This window comes from Molothrus ater, chromosome 1 (genome assembly GCF_012460135.2).
Source record: "Molothrus ater isolate BHLD 08-10-18 breed brown headed cowbird chromosome 1, BPBGC_Mater_1.1, whole genome shotgun sequence".
Classification (NCBI taxonomy): Eukaryota; Metazoa; Chordata; class Aves; order Passeriformes; family Icteridae; genus Molothrus; species Molothrus ater.
Genome location: NC_050478.2, coordinates 63,054,099 through 63,066,318, shown reverse-complemented (window position 1 = coordinate 63,066,318; position 12,220 = coordinate 63,054,099). Strand labels below are relative to the sequence as shown.

The 12,220-nt window shown below is 38.7% G+C and overlaps 1 protein-coding gene across 3 annotated transcripts in view; it reads right to left on the bottom strand.

The window, feature by feature from the left end:
• The window catches only part of KIF13A (kinesin family member 13A), a 105,512-nt gene that overhangs the window by 22,293 nt on the left and 70,999 nt on the right, over positions 1–12,220 (bottom strand). For all 3 annotated transcript variants that reach the window (XM_036401037.2, XM_036401020.2, XM_036401029.1), the window contains exons 17-21: positions 7,829–8,039; positions 3,203–3,365; positions 2,422–2,562; positions 626–775; positions 304–468 (exon numbers count right to left, since the gene is read on the bottom strand). In XM_036401037.2, the coding sequence (XP_036256930.1) occupies positions 304–468; positions 626–775; positions 2,422–2,562; positions 3,203–3,365; positions 7,829–8,039 (830 nt within the window). The remainder of the gene's footprint in view (positions 1–303; positions 469–625; positions 776–2,421; positions 2,563–3,202; positions 3,366–7,828; positions 8,040–12,220) is intronic.

The following is a 12,220-nucleotide window of genomic DNA, read 5'->3' as shown; positions in this document are numbered from 1 at the left end:
GACATTAGATGATCAAACTACAGGAGACAGTGACAGGGAAAAACTGTTTCCCCTTCTGTGTCTGTAAAGGATTGTCCTTGTAACACCAGTATTTATGGTGCAAATGTGCATCTACTGGAAACTAAAACAAATTAAATGAGCCACTGGAAACCACTGACTAGCCTACCCTGAGCTGGAACAAGAGGAGTCCTTTCAGGGACTTTTCAGACAGCAATAGTCTACATAGCCTAGTACTTTACATCAGATTGACTACATAGTTACAGCGGCTCGAAACTGTACACTTCATCAGGTGTTCTCACTCACCCTACAGGAGAGCTTTTTCGCTCTGTGAATAATTTCTCCATTGTTATCCATGACTTCCAGACTCCCACTCTCACTGGAGTTCTCAGATGAGTCATCTCCTTCCACCACACGTTCTGGGACAGACCCGGTGACACGCATTACTTCAACATGCAGCCGCCCTGCCACCTGAAGGCAATTACACAGAGAACATACAAGGCCACTTGAAAAACACTTATTCACTGGGGAACAAGACAGCAGGCACCATTTGCTTGCTAAAGCCCCGGTGCACAAGGAGCACAAAGAGTCCTGCAGGAGCTCTCAGCACGCCCAGCCCAGCCCTAACCTCGCCCTGCTGGCTGATGATGGGCACGGCGTACTGCAGCTTCACGTCGTAGAAAAGGCACTCCAGAAACACGTTGGCGACGCCAATCAAATTGTGGTTCTCCTGCGCTTCGTAGAAAGGATCACCTCTCTTGCCCATCAGCTTCCTTATCTGTTTACGATAATAATGAAAGAGATGTCACAAGACCACCAGCGTGGGAACAGGAGATCAAATAACCTCATAGTATTAAAAGATCATGGCACAAGAATGATTCCACTACCTATCTTTGTTCCTTCCTGTTACACAGGCAGAAAGAGGCTAGAATCATATTACAAATTTGAAAATAAATCTTTGAGATGAGACATTATACAATCCTTTCTTTACTAAGGGATATAATAATATGATAGCCTGCATATTTTAGCAATGTCAAGGCAAAGCAGACTTTACCATGAGGAGTCACAGTAGTCATTGATTTCAAGATGTTTCACCTTTTCTGCTCTGTTTATACTTCTTAAACAAGAGGTCAAACCATCCTCATGTTGTGCTGGTCTGGCTGCTGGCTACCACTACAAGGGCAAAGGGAAGGTGCAGGATGATTCCTACTTAAGTCAACAAGTGTTCTTATGACTCCCATAGAGCTGAAATCACACCTGCAGCATTCCCCATACAGCCACAAAGAATTCATGCAGATTCCTAGCATGATATGCACTCCTCAGTGAATTTGTTAGCTCCTTCCCTTCTTCTCCTGTTTTGTCTTCAACACATGCATTTGACCTACGTGTTTCTATGTAGCACATAGAACACATGCATTATGGACGACATAGGTCATGGAAAGAATGAATCCTGGCTCAGGCAGACATAATGTATTTAAATATGTGCTATCAGTTCTTACTAAAGTCAGCAGCAAAATCATCGTTGTCTTCAATGGGCACAGATGAAGTGCTTGACCTCCCCTGTGTTATGATTTTAGAGATTCTCATTGTCCCGTCCAAAGCATGTAACAAAGGCACAAGAGTTGTTCAAACATATTTAAGAATGATTCTTGATACAAGTAATTTAGGTGTTTCCTAACAGCCAGTAGACAGTAAGATATATTTCCTATGCACTTCTACCTGGATACTTAGATGATGTCTACTGGAATATCAAATATCATATCTCTTTCTAGTAAACAAGCAAGTTTTTGGCAAATCTCATGCTTATCTGCCAAGCCTAATGTGCTACTTAAATTCTCACAAAACACCACTGGGTTTTGCAGAAATGCTGATGTGACCAAGTATCTCCAATTGATTTCTTCTCTGCTTTAAGGCTGGGAAATATACAAATGAAATTAAAGAATATTTCATAATTGAAAATCAAGTTTTATCCCACTACTATGTTCTGCACCTTCAGTATGTTCTGCACTTTAAGCAGCATCCTTGTTAGCTTTGACACACTAAATAACTGTATTTCTAATGCAGCTTGCTGCTTCCATTCAGAGCTGGTGGTCATCTGCATGCCAGGTAAACATATGCTCTTAGTGGCATTGTGAGTCACTACCTCAGCACAATTATATCTGACATCAGCACACTTAACATCTGAAAACACAAGTGAGATAGGACATACCTGTGTTTTATTATGCGTGGGGATTGTGAATATTTAGTATTATATACTGGTTTTGTTCTGGGTTTTTGTTTGTTTTAGTTTTTTTTAAAAAAAACAAACCATAGTACCCTATCCTTTCATATACAAAGTCATTGCCCTTGCTGTCTATAACATATTAAAAGGGGCTAAATAAAACAAACTCAATCTTTGATCCATTTCAAGAATACATAAATTACCTCAGGAATTTTCTCCTTCCATTCTTGATAGAGGTCTCTCATGTCAATCAATTTGTTCTCTAGTTTCTCAATAGTCCACACTTGAGTACCTTTTCCTTTTCTTCTCACTTGAATTGCAGGCTCGCTTACTATTGCACCCCTCTAAATCAGAAGAAAAAACAATCAGTGCAGGAAACGTGCATGTAATAGTTTAACTCTTCACTCAAACTGCATTCCTAGAAAGGAATAAAATACAGAACATGCAGCTTCTCTCTGCATGCCAGTCATGCTACTTCTGTCCTCAGACACAGCATGGCCTATACACACCTCTGAGGATCCAGATCTCTTTATCCTTCTCAAACATGACCATTCCCACAGGAACATTAACACACTCAATCAAAGCCCTTAGGACAAGTATATTTTCCTAACTGCTCTCATATTTACAGCAGCACTGTAAAACGCTTTAAGACATAAAATTGTAGGAAGTTGTAACAAAACCCGTTAACTTCTGCAGATATAACTAAAATGCAGGTTCTGCAGCAACAGAACACAAATGTCTGTTCATATGCATTGCACATATGGCGATCACACACTTGAAAACAGCAAGAGCCATATTTAATGCTCTTTTGCCATTTTTACTTAATTACTCACTTTCATTATATTAATTAGGTAGTACTTCTATTTTGCCTATGCATATTCTAACAAAAGTAACTTTTTATTGGCTCAGGCTGGATGAATGTAACATATGTCTACAAAGTTTAGCCACAAAGCTACATTTTCCAGCATTCTTTGTTAGCATTACCTTTTTGTTGGCACTGAGGTTTTCAGCGGGGATCTGAAGTGTTACTTGATAATCTGTTAGCTTACTCATTTCTTCTGCTAAGAAGTTTGCTTCTCTCACCAGAGTATTTGCCTTTACTATTTGCTCTCGAAGTTTAGCCAGGCTCTGTCGAAACAATTCATCCCTGTGGTGCAGTAGGTAACATGAAAAATACACAGAAACCTATTTCTATTATTGGAAAGCTGCAAATAGAGATGCTAACAAAGGCTTTTCTGAAACAAGTTTAAGAGGAAATGCTGAGTAGCACTGTGTCAGTGAGCATAAAACACACAATTTTATTGAGGGAAAGCAGTGATCACATATTAAACAAATTACTGTTGAGGCACGTCTAGTATGGTGATGCCCAAATAAAAGGTCACAGTAATATGGGAGCTGGTACAGTGATGATTTGTTTAAAGCCCTGAGGACATTTCAAATTTTCAAGAAATGAAATAATTGCAGCTGTCTTTGCCTTTAATCTGGAGTCCTGTTCCAAAGAATCTACCAGTCCCAACATGTGAGATTTCATCTTGATAAAACTTGCTCTTGCAAGGCCACAGCTTTGTATCACTCCAAGGGCTTGGTAGTGACCACAGACCACTCCCCACTTATTCAAGCATAGACATTAAAAATATATAAATAAAAAAACTTAAATCCTATTTACCCAAGGTATCTTTTAAGTAACACATGAATGAGCACAGATTAAAGCCTGTGCACTCGGTTTCTGGATAAATTCCAAAGAGGTTTCTCAGGCCTGTCTGAGCAAATCTACTGTAATGCAAAACCTGGCAAACCTGCTATGACACATATTATACATACACCTGTGTACTAAGATATGCCCTCACCTGGGATTCTCATCTTTAAATTACCTTTTTAAATTATCATGATTATCCTCTGAGCAAAGCTCATTCTGCCTTCTTTGTAATCTCAACAGCACTTACTGTGTCTCATCACCTTTATAAAACTCAAGATCAAACGTTGGATATTTCAGTCACCAGCTCTCCCCTGTATGATTTTTTAGCTTTTCTATGCAAAGTCCTACTGAAACACTGGACATGTTGAGCACATACACTTCTCCTTTCTATGAAACACCTTAAATTATACACAACTGTAGGAGGAACAAAGGCCTTCTATGAACACAGGCAAAGTTTGCCTGCTGCTAACATGCCTGTCAGTCACCAACAGAATTCTAGTTGAGTGGTTATCTTTTTCCAAAAAATCCCAAGGAATGGCTATTTCAAACCACACTCTGACAGTCCTCTGATACCACAACCAAAGTGGTAAACATCCAGCACTGTTAGCAAGCAGCCCTGAATTTTAGTGTCTTCAACATGCTAAAACATGCAGCTTTGGCTCTCTCCCCTACCCAGCCTAGGTTTGCAACAGTGGTGGGTTTTATTGGTCTTAAATAGCTACTACCATCAGTGGATTTTTAGTAACTTTCTCCATATTTCCTCCCAGCATTAGATGGAAAATTCCTTTCTCTCTGCCTCTTGCTTCTGTTATCCAGGCTATCAAAATTAAATAAGCAATCCCAGACCGTAAGAGTGACACATTCCACAGACAGCCATTCTGGATTCACACGGCAAATTAAGGTAGTCAAAAATTAATCCCAAGAAAGTATTTGATACTGAGAGTGTACCACACCTACAGCCACTGCAAAACAAATGCCTAAGTAGGGAAACAGAAGGCAGCTTTTATCTGTATGTAAGTGCTGTAAGAGCCATTGGACCCAGCTACAGCCAGTCACTTCCTTAATCTGGGACACCAGTTCTGGGACATCAGCATCTTGAAAGTGTTTCGGGAGGCTCCCACACCAATATTAGCAAGATTCTTGAGAAAGGAATGGTTTAAGACTGTAAGGCAAGTAACAAGTACAAGTAACTCAACCAATTATTATGGGCAGTTCTTATAACACTTATGTTTTTCTGCATACAGCTGTGCCAGACCCTTCCAGAAAGTTAAGGAAAAAAAAAAGGCACTTCAGACAGGATTTCTTAATTCTCACTACATTAAATATATGACCACTAGGGTAACATAAGCTCCACTAGGGTATTACCTGGAGCAAATACTCATTGAACTGGAATCTTGAAATAATCATTTAAGCCAGACAAGGAGAAACAACTGACACCCACCGCCACCTCAACAAATAAAATTTGTTTGAAGTTACAATGGGTTAACTTTATGCCAACAGGATTTAAAACCTGGCCAGGTATCATCTGGCCTTCCACAGTCAGCAGAAAGTGGGAATAACCTCTGTGCTATGTGTTCCAGCTGATCTGACAGATACAGCCTCATGCCCACATCTGATACCTATCAAATGAATTTTGCTGCCTGATCCAGAAGAGCCCAGCTTCATTTGCAACAGCAACAGAGAGGCAGCTAAAACTGCACCAATCAAACCCCCTGCAACCCAGACTCTTGAAACTTTTGCACATTTTTCACATCCAGTCTTCCCATTCTTCCCAGGATTTTTTGCCCTCTGGCCAGTTGGCTGATAAACATCCTCTCAGCAACATGTTGCCATGCTTTCACAGCAAAAACCACTCAAAGATTTTTTTTACTGGTTTCCTATTTAAGATTATTCATTTTTCCCCCTTTTTTCAGCAGCCGAAACCTCTTCTAGAACTACAAATAAATAAAAAGTATATCTAGGAGGGTCTTCTGGAGGACATGAAAATGATAATGAGTTCTTCCAGAAAACTGCTTATTCAATGGCAGTGCCACCAAAACATTATGAGACTCCTCATGGATCGCTCCAAGGAGAATCCATTCTCCTTTTCTTTACAATGCAGCAAAGTACAGGCTTCAAACAGTTCAACACTTATACAGAGTAAAGCATTCACCCATGAAATTCAGAGGCAAAACTTCTCGTTCAAAGCACAGCTCCTCCTCAGAAAATCTAACAACTACTGAAAAAACAACTGAAAAAACAACTACTGAAAGCTGATGGAACACTTAGCCTTGATATCACCCCAGATTCTCTTTTTTGTGATTGTGTGGTTATGATGGGTAATTTTAAGTAAATCAATTAGCATCTTCTCGTCACAGCTCTCAAGGACAGACAAGTTTTTGCTACTTCCTTTTCCCTTCTGCTGCAGCTTTTCAGAGGTACTGCCTCCCCTGCTAGTAAGCCCAGTTCTCTTCTCTGCTACTGCAGTGCATTATCAATGAATTCTGGATGGCCTTGCTGTGCTCAAAGCAGTTCTGAACAGAAAGGCCTCCAGCTACATTTCTCACTCTGCACTCCTTGTGCAGCCCTAAAAGAGTGCAAATCCCAACTATAACTCTGTGACATTTTATATTCAGTTCCCAATGATTCTGTTTTTAGCTTTTACAGGGGCAAACAATTATTTTAATTAATGCTGAATCATAGAACTACTTCTCCCTACACTTGCCATGAAAAACATTCTAGCCATTGCTGGTCAACAGTTAGCTATTTGTTTAGGTTTTTTCCCAGGCTAAACTGGGCAGAAATTACAAAACAAAATCTTGCACAAAAACTAAACCAAGATCTGTTCTGTTCTATTTCTAACACACTCAATTGAAAGCTGCAAAACAATGTTAACTATCTTGGTTTAGATCCTGCTTGAAAATAGATTTAGATTTTTAAAGGTGAAGAATAAAGCAAAAATAATTACATAAAAAGGAGCACTCAAACTCACTACATATAGAAAAAAACCCCATTGTGTGAATAAGGAAGCTTCTGTTTTAAAAGAAACAGATTAAATAAATTTACAAGAACCTGTTAGAACATCTAGGCATTCTTCCTGCTGAATTAGCCCCATGACAGAATACTCACTGGTATTCAGAAAACTTAAATCATCTTGGTTGCTGCCCCTTGAACTTCTCTCTGTGGAGCTGGAATCCTTCTCTCCTCAATGACACCAATAGAAGGCTTCTTCCATTGTCAAAACGCACTCTGCTCACATCTTCCTAGAGTGCATTTTAACTGGTCCCACAAACTCATGATGGTCTTTCACCAAGGCTGCATTCAGGTGCCTGCTATTCCTTTGCAAAGAGGCCAATTCCCCTCATGGCAAGCCTTTAACTTCTTAAGCAGCTTAACCAGACCAATTGTCTCCTAAAGCTGGGCTTACATTTAGAAACACAAACGTACAAACACATATAGATCCCCATTCTCTGTACTTTTTATGGTTTTTTGACTGCAAAGTATTACTGCTCTGATTGTACACTTGCAAAACACAATACTCTTTACTGGACTCTTTAGTCTTAGTTGACAAATTTATCTTTCTGCACAATTCTTTCCTTTCTTTCATGAACTAAAACAATACTTGCTAAACCAAATGTTTCAATAAGCAGTTTTCAAGTTAAAAACAAAAAAGAAAAAACCAAAAAACCACACAGAAGACCGACCTATAATACTGCTCAAAAAAGCAAAATTTTTGTCTTTTGTGAGTTAAATCTTGCACATGTTAAACATCCCAACTCAGCCCTAAACAAAATGCTAACGCTTTGGTGGAAGCGCAGATCTTATTCTGCACATCTACCCCACAAAAAGAGTTACTAATTTTGGATACAAGGTTCCAGCCACACCTTCCACCCTTTGTAGTTCTTACTACTTTGTTTTAACTCCAGTATTCTCACCTCTCCTCTGTCCAGAGATTGACTTTCTGCTGTGCAGCCTGAGCAGTGTAGGAGAGCCTGTCGCTGCCGTGCTGGTGCTGCCTCTCTGGGGAGAGCTGCTGCCGCAGCAGCTCCAGCTCGCGCTCGTACATCACCCGCTGCTCCTCCAGAGCGCTCCGCTTCTCCTCCAGGTACTGCTTCTCCAAGATCTGCACCACATTTTGTACTGGGTCTAAAAAGAAGGGAAGGAAAAAAAAAGAGAAAAAAAAAAAAAGACCCAGAAAACATGAGAAAATGCCATTTCAGCATTACAGGACGCCCATTATTTAGTTGATAACAGCAATCAACATACCCCAGAGTCTGCAAACGCAAATTGCACCCCAAACTATTGAATGTTGCATTAAATAGATAAATCCAAACTAAAATTAAAAAACAAATGGCATGCAAAAGGCTACAACAATAGTTAAGACCCTTGTCTATTGCACATTTTAGTGCTGTGTAGTTATAATATATTCCAGAATCTGAGTGGGGAAAAAAAAATGTATGGAAAAGGAAACAAATTAATAAGAAAACAAAGCAAAACACAAGGGAAGATGATGTTAACCAGAGGAGGAAACGACTTAAGGAAGTAAAAAGCAATGTACTTTCTCTGTTTTGGAAGAGAATGAAACATGTTGGAGAGCTGCAGATGAAAACCAAGACAAACAAATGGTCTGACTGGTCACACATCACACTGCACTAATGTGCTGCACAGCACTGAGGCAGACAAAATATGTCCCGGGGGGGCCTTCTGCATTTAGCTTTACAAACCCCATTTCATCTTGGTATCAACACAGAACAAATATCCGTTTGGATATTCTACCCTGAAAAAACTGCTTGTGTCAATCAGCTAGGGATAAATCTGAAGTGCATTCAAATAAATGAAACATTACTCTGTTCCCAGGGTTAGGTCCCATGCCAGCCTGTGCCTCTGAAAGAGCCATTTAATAGAGTAAGCTCTATGTACCACCAGTCTATATACCTGGTTCATGCACACATCTCTTGAAGCTCAAATACAGCAAAAAAAAAAAGTCGTTTGCAAGAGGACCAATCTAGACAACTGAGTGACAGCATACCACCCAACAGATTGCTGACTCTGTACACCACAGGAGGGAGGGAGAGGAGTCCCAAAGTTGGAGCGGTGGACTGCTAGAGGAAGCAATACTGCAGCTCTATGACATGCCAGGAGCCAGGATTTTCAAATGCAAAGAACTTCAGCTTTAAAATAACTGTTTGTTATACCTCTTCCATTTCATTGTTAAACTAAAAAAAAAAAAAAAAGAGCTACTGCAATTTAAGAATGCCAGTCTATTGCAAAGGAGGGAGAAAAATAAACCTAGATTTAATTACACTGTCCCATTTTGGAACTAGAGGTGTGCCACTCAAAAAAACCCCACAAAACCAAAAAATACATCTGTGTGATTTAGTTATAAACTAAAATCTTCCATTTGCTTTTTGCAAACACTTCTACAAGTTGCTTCTGTGGCCCTGGCCTTATTCATGGAAGAAATCACTAGCTTCACACAAAGGCATCACAAATACCACCACAATGGTAATTATAAAGCACAAAGTTAAAAATCAGTCAGTATAAATAGCAACCAAATAGCAAACTAGTGATGCATAAAAGTGCCTTAAAATAACTAGAAATATTACTTTTTAGTACATGACATTCTCAGAAAGAAGTTAGCTATTATTAGCTTTTAAACAGTGCAAAAAAAACCAAAACCCTGACTGAACCAAATTCTAAAATTCTGGACTACAAACCAAGTTATTAATGTTCATCTCCACCATCGTGATCCTCCTAACTCCTCCAGATAACACCAGAACTATCTTAAAATACATGGCCTTTGCTGCATAATTCCCCAAACCAATTTTAGTTATATAGAGGAATATTTGAGAAAATCAGGTATTATGCAGATGATAGAGTAGAGACATGGAAGAAATTAAAATTCCTCTATTGTGTTTGCAAAGACAGGAAATTAATCTAAGGCTGACTCATTAAGATGAGACTTTCCTAAACCACTCAAAGAGCAGCTATGAGTTCAAGAAACAGATTTTTTTAATAAAAGTAAACTTTTCAGCCACCTAGATTTACAGGATCACAACAACCATAGGATCAAATTACACCATGATAAATATTTGGAACAAGATGCAAGAACATAGTATAAAACTTTCCAATTGCAACATAATCCTGTACTGCTTGGGGAAAAAAAAGAAAAAAAGGTGGATTATGCTTGTCTTGTAATGCAAAAGGTAAATTCACAGTCTTAGAAAAGTTCTTAATTTAGCTTTGGAAAGAGTTTACTGAGAAAACCTTAAGGCTGTCACAGGAAAAAAGTAAAATATGGAGTGAGTTATAAACTATCTAGGTAGAATTTGAAGAAATAAACAGTCAAGATTTTTTACAGTTCAAAAGAACTACAACAGTGTTTAAATTAAATTTAAACACCATGTTCTACAATTTTGGATTCCTCATGCAAAGTCAAATAAATTAAGGAAGATTCTACCCAGTGCCTGCCAAATACACAGCAAATTCCATACAGCGTTAGATGTTCCAAGTCCCAATCCTTTACATATTTATGTGACAAGAGTTCAATGACCCTGAAAAGAATATTCATATGCAGTTAATCTCCTGCAAAATCATAGACTACTAACACAGAACACAAAGATGTATTTTCTTCACAGCATAAGCAGCGTTTATTACCTTGCTACAATGTTACTTAATTCACATGTGGAATCTGTTAATCGAGTCACACTGATGCTGAATAAATTCCCTAACATTTCTTGCAAGTATATTTCTCTAAGCAAGCTAGAAGAGGGTTATGACACAGGCTGCTTTGCTAAGTTTTATGAAAATCTTCTCCCTGAGCTGTAACAGTTTTGTTTGCTAAAATGAGAAGCTGCCTAACCTAATCACATTGTTTACTTAACCACTGCACAGTATACAAGAATAAAGTAAACTTCTTTGATGCAGTCTATGTTTGACCAGCATCACAAATTAGCAGTACAAAGCTGATCTGACAGAACCCCACAAAGAAAGTTAACATGCTGAAGGAAGGAAAGAATTGGGATGTTTTCTTTACAGCAGTTTTCAAAGTTACACATTTTCCTCAGAGGTTCTCTGGAGCCGGATGGAGTCTGTGACACTGTTGTACTGGTTACATGCCATAAAAACAAATGTGTTTGCACCCTGGAGAAGCCAGGATATTTATTTAAAGAGGATTATAATTTCAAACAAATCCAGCAGGAGGGAGGAATCCAAAAACCAAAACAAAGGAAAACCAAACCCTCTTGCTTTTAGGCTGTATCTATAAAAGATTATAAAATAATTATCTAATCAAAATTTTTAAATATCTCTTCATTCCCCTCTTAGGACTTCTCCAGAAAATATGTGTAATAGAATTAACAGTCTTCAGTCATTTAGTTATTTCTTCCTCCTTACCCATATTTATTTTTCATTTTAAGGAAGAATAAATAAATGGCACTGTAAGAAACTGCTTCACTTCTTACACAACAAACTGGAAGCCTGTCAGAAAAAAGGTACTTTAGCATTGAGAAAGTGCTGCTAGGTACTGTTTATCTAACTTCAAATCAAAAGAGCAAGCTATGATCCTCAGTGTCACTTGCTTTGTCAGCATTCTATTATCACTAACTACTCCAATTTAGTTAAGCAACACCTATGTGGGAGTGAGCAGAAGCAGCAGAAATTGGGATATGACCCTTCTGAAACAGTGTGACATGTATGACTGCAAACACTTGCTCTGCAGTAGGGAAGAAAGAGCTTTAAGGAATGGCAAGGTCTGAAACTGTTCTTGACCAAGACACAGAAAGCAACCAACCAAAACAGACTGGCCTGGACCACAATCAGAAAAGCTTACTGAACTAAAATGTAAAGACACTTGGAATGTTGTGAAGAATTGTTTCAATCAGCTGGATAACAACACATGAAAACCAAAAAATGTGACCCCTTGTTCAAAGAACACTGACTCGTTATAGACTGATACACTTCAGTCAAATCTCCAGTTAGTAACAGGCAGATCAAGCATCAATTAATGCTTTCAGATTTTTCCAGCAGCCTCATGCACAAGCCAATTGAGTTCAAAACCTTTGTCCCAGTTTTGGCACAGATATGAGATGGTTTGAGGCCTTAAAACGGGCAACAGAATCTTCACAAGGGATGACAACACTGAAGACCACCAGGATGGCAGATTCATCTGAAATTCCTCTCCTGGTATGAGTGAATCATAATGAGAATATTTCTGTTATCAAACAGCAATTTCATATCAATTTTAGTGACCTGATCCTGTAACTCACACGAGCAATCTCATTAAAAATGAAACTGTAAAAAACCTGCAAAGTATTGCTGCTTCAAAC